Genomic DNA, 4752 nt, shown 5'->3' with positions numbered 1-4752 from the left:
CCCAGGTTCCCACAGTCCTGTGACTGCCCCTCTCAATCCGGGAACCCATGCCTACCAGGAAGTAACTCCAACTGCTTCTACTACACTCTCTTGTACTAGCAATGGAGCTAACCCTGACTGGAAACCCCTTTCTTATTCTGATATTAAGGATTTGTGCAAGGCAATTAAGGAGTTTGGAATGCATAGTAATTATTTTAAGAGCCTTTTAAGTGCTACTTTTGCAACTCACTTACTTGTACCTCATGATTTACTTACATTAATGCAAACTCTTCTCACACCTGGTGATTTTATGATGTGGAAAAAGCAATGGAAAATAATTTTATCTGATTTATTAAAAATTTTGTGGCAAACTCCAGATAATTACCTGGATTTTGAAAACAATTATATCACATTAGACCTTTTATCTGGTGACAATAATATGGCAAATCCTCAAAAACAAGCAATGCTTATCCCTCGTCCAGTTCTTACTGAAATCACACGTGCTGCTGAAAAGGCCTTAACATTATTACCATCTCAAACTCCTAATTCTCATTATACCACCATCAAGCAATTGTCAAATGAAAATATTATTCACTTTTATAACCGTTTGTACGAAGCTGTCTCTTCCCAGGTCCCTAATCCTGACCTCCAACAAGCGCTCCTACTCGAACTTCTCCAAGTTAATACGAATGATGCTTGCAAACAAGTCATTCTCACTCTCCCGCTGTATCCTCCTCCTACTGTTGAATCCATCCTTGAAGTCTGTACGAAGAAGGTGCAGCTGAACACAGCTGCTCCCTTTTTGAAAAAAGTGGGGATGGTTGGGGAGGTTGTGGAGAATGTTACAGGTACAGGAGAAACTCAATCGCGCGGTAACTTTGTATGCTATCGTTGTCAGAAAAAGGGACATGTAGCTCGCAATTGCAGAGCAATTATAACTGCTGATAAAAACTCTCCAAAGACTGTTTCCCCAGGTCAACAGCAGGGAAACTAGCGACTCAACGCGTCCTAACAGCTCCGCGTTCAGACATAAATAGGGCTGCAGACAAAGCAACTTGGACTTCTGGACTCAGGTTTAAGGTAACCTGTGATAAAGCACACCATTTCAACAACAACAAACAGACTGTAATACCCATTTCATTCCAGAATGTGGACCACATGCCAGAATTTACATACCTTTTTGTTATTGGGGACACTCGGGAAACACCTGCTGGGATAGAGGTTACACCCACACTCATGAAAATGGATCAGAACGGGTGTTCTAACCTAATGGTACAATGTATATATCCACCGTACTTTATGCCTAAAGGTCAAGTCATTGCACAGGCCTTTCCACTGCCCAAATACCTGCCCACAGATGGTCATATCCCAGCCATCTGTTGGACTGAGGTTTTGGGAAACAACAAACCTGTAATAGAATGTAAGCTCCGTTACAAATCACATAAAATCAGTATAATGGGACTGTTAGACACAGGTGCTGATGTGTCTGTCATTCCATTTGATAAGTGGCCTACGCAATGGGAATTGCAATCTCAGGGCATCATACAAGGGATTGGAGGTACCCAAATTGCAAAGCAGTCCAAACACACCATCCAAATTGAAGGTCCTGAAGGACAAATAGCGACACTTCGTCCGTATGTCCTAGACACCAAATTCACCCTGTGGGGAAGGGATGCCATGTCTCAGTGGGGAACAAAAATTGATATCACGCCTAGACATCAAAATTTTCCCTTGCAGGCCACTGAAGCAGAGTGCCATCCACATAAATTAACTTGGAAAACAGATGAACCCGTGTGGGTTAACCAGTGGTCGTTAAAAAAAGAAAACTTAGAGGCACTCAAAACATTAGTGGCTGAACAATTGGCTAAAGGAAATATAGTTCCAACTAACAGCCCATGGAACACACCCGTGTTTGTAATACAAAAACCGGGAAAGAACAAATATAGGCTACTCCAAGATCTTAGAGAAGTTAATAAGGTTATTGAAGACATGGGACCCCTTCAACCAGGTATGCCATCACCTTCAATGCTCCCACAACATTGGCATTTAGCTGTTCTTGACATCAAAGATTGCTTCTTTCATATTCCACTCCACCCTGCAGATGCCCCCCGATTTGCATTTTCTGTACCATCTCTTAATCGTGAAACTCCCATGGAACGTTATCATTGGCTTGTGCTTCCCCAAGGTATGAAAAATTCCCCAACTCTCTGCCAAGAGTATATTGCTAAAATTCTATCTCCCATCCGTGCCAAAGCAGAGAAAGCCATCATCCTGCATTACATGGATGATGTGCTGGTGTGTGCTCCCAATAATCAGTATCTCGAGCAGACACTTAACATGGTGGTTGAGGCCCTAGAGGCCAAGGGCTTTGAATTACAACCTGAAAAAATGCAGAGAACAAGCCCTTGGAAATACCTCGGACTCAAAATCACAGAAACCTCTATCACCCCAACACCTGTCACCATTAATAATAACCCAAAAACATTAGAGGAAGTGCAACAGATCTGTGGGACACTGAAGTATTTAAGGTCCTGGTTAGGACTCACCACAGAGGATGTAGCTCCTATTGCAAACCTAGTAAAAGGGGAAGGCGGTCCAGCATCCCCTAGATCCCTGACAGAAGAGGCAAGGCAGTCTCTCAAAAAGGTGCAAGAGCTCATTTCCACCAGACAAGCACACAGGTATCAGCCCTCCCTACCCTTTAAGCTTGTCATTCTAGGGAAGGTACCACGCTTTCATGGCCTCATATTTCAGTGGGACAAAGAGCAGAAGGAACCCCTCATCATAATTGAATGGGTATTCCTTCCACTCCAACCTCCTAAAACCATCACACAGCCACAAGAACTAATGGCAAAAATTATCATGAAGGGTAGAGCAAGGCTCCGCACCCTGGCAGGATGTGACTTTGCATGCATCTATTTACCTGTAACAACTGACGCATTAGATCACCTGCTCCAAAATAATATAAATTTACAATTTGCATTAGATAGTTACTCAGGCCAAATCTCAAATCATTACCCAAAACATGACATGTTTAATCTGCCATTCTTTTTCATCCCTCGAGAGATTCAAAGTAGAAAACCCCTCGATGCGATTACCGTTTTTACTGATGCCTCAGGAAAAAGTAAAAAGTCTGTGGTCACATGGAAAAATCCAAAGACGCAAAAGTGGGAATCTGACATCAGGGTAATCCAGGGATCACCACAAGTAGCTGAATTAGCAGCTGTTGTTAGAGCATTTGAGAGGTTCAAAGAACCCTTTAATTTGGTTACAGACTCAGCATATGTAGCTGGAGTAACTGTTAGAGCTGAGCATGCTCTCCTAAAAGAAATCTCAAACAAGAAAATTTATGATTTACTCTCAAAATTAATTTATCTGGTTTCCCACAGAGAGCATCCCTATTTTGTCATGCATGTGAGGTCACATACAAACCTGCCAGGATTTATTGCGGAGGGTAATCGCAGAGCTGATGCTCTGGCTATGCCAGCAGACATAGTTCTATCAGCCGACTTACCCAAGCTCCCCCAAGTTTTTGAACAAGCAAAATTGAGCCATGCCATGTACCATCAAAATATTCCTGCTCTTATCCGCATGTTCCATCTGTCGCGGACACAGGCAAAAGCAATAGTGGCAACATGTCCCAACTGCCAGAAGCTACAGCTTCCATCACTGGGCATGGGGGTCAATCCCAGAGGCATTAATAGCGGTGAAGTGTGGCAAATGGACGTCACACATTTCCCTGAATTTGGGAGATTAAAATACGTTCATGTTTCTATTGATACCTTCTCTGGTGCTATGTATGCCTCTGCACATGCAGGTGAAAAGGCTAAGGATGTTGAAAAACATCTTGTCCAAGCTTTTGCTGTGCTCGGTATACGTGAGGAGATAAAAACTGATAATGGACCTGCCTACACCTCCCAGGAGTTTAAAAACTTTCGTCAGCAGTGGGGATTTCGACATGTTACAGGTATTCCTCACTCCCCAACTGGACAAGGCATTGTTGAACGTGCCCATCAAACCCTCAAGCGAATGCTGCTACAACAATCAGGGACCACCAAACTCAACTCACCTGTCCTCAGACTCAGCAAAGCACTGTTTACCATAAACTTCCTGAATGGCACCTTTGAGGATCCAAACCCTCCCATCTATCGTCATTTCCAGAACACCAGGAGACAGAAACTGCAGGAAAATCCGGAAGTCCTGATCCGGGACCCAGAGACTCAAAAAATCCAAGGACCGTACAAACTTGTAACTTGGGGACGTGGGTATGCCAGTGTATCTACCCCTCAAGGACTGAGATGGATCCCAGGGAAGTGGGTAAAACCTTATGTCACTTCCTCAAAAGTTAAGGAGGTTAAAACTGCCTCCTGGAAGAGACGCCGTAAAAAGAATCCTGATTTTGCACCTTCATGTAAACCCCCTACTGCAGATCTTTATGTTAATCCCTTAAGTTAAGTTGCACTGTTTTGCACTCAGGTTTTTGCACTGTATTTTGTAAATCTTCGTCCTGATACTCCATACCATAGATGTCCTGACTAAACCCCTGAGTTTTGACTGGGGAACTAGTTTAAAGGCATCCTAGGTACTGTCGAGTTGTAGGGACGATAGATTACAATTATATTTTGCACTGTTGTTTTGTTACTGTTCTATGCACTTTTAAGTTACTAAGAGTTACAACCCAGCTTTAAAGAAAAAAAAATAGGGAATTGTTGCTGCCTGTTCCGAGCTTCCCCTCCCCCCTCCCAAAGACATGTGCTCTGAGCTCTTTTGTTC

General features: G+C 43.2%; 1 protein-coding gene across 1 annotated transcript; it reads left to right on the top strand.

Moving 5' to 3' along the window:
- The first annotated feature begins 1116 nt into the window (after nucleotides 1-1116).
- Nucleotides 1117-4732, top strand: LOC108446293 (endogenous retrovirus group K member 18 Pol protein-like). Its single transcript, XM_017732594.1, has one exon. The coding sequence runs from the start codon at nucleotides 1138-1140 to the stop codon at nucleotides 4432-4434; it is 3297 nt and encodes a 1098-aa protein (XP_017588083.1). The 5' UTR covers nucleotides 1117-1137; the 3' UTR covers nucleotides 4435-4732.
- The last annotated feature ends 20 nt before the right edge of the window (nucleotides 4733-4752 follow it).

This window comes from Corvus brachyrhynchos, unplaced genomic scaffold (genome assembly GCF_000691975.1).
Source record: "Corvus brachyrhynchos isolate BGI_N302 unplaced genomic scaffold, ASM69197v1 scaffold524, whole genome shotgun sequence".
Taxonomy (NCBI): domain Eukaryota; kingdom Metazoa; phylum Chordata; class Aves; order Passeriformes; family Corvidae; genus Corvus; species Corvus brachyrhynchos.
This window is presented reverse-complemented; position numbering and strand designations above follow the sequence as displayed.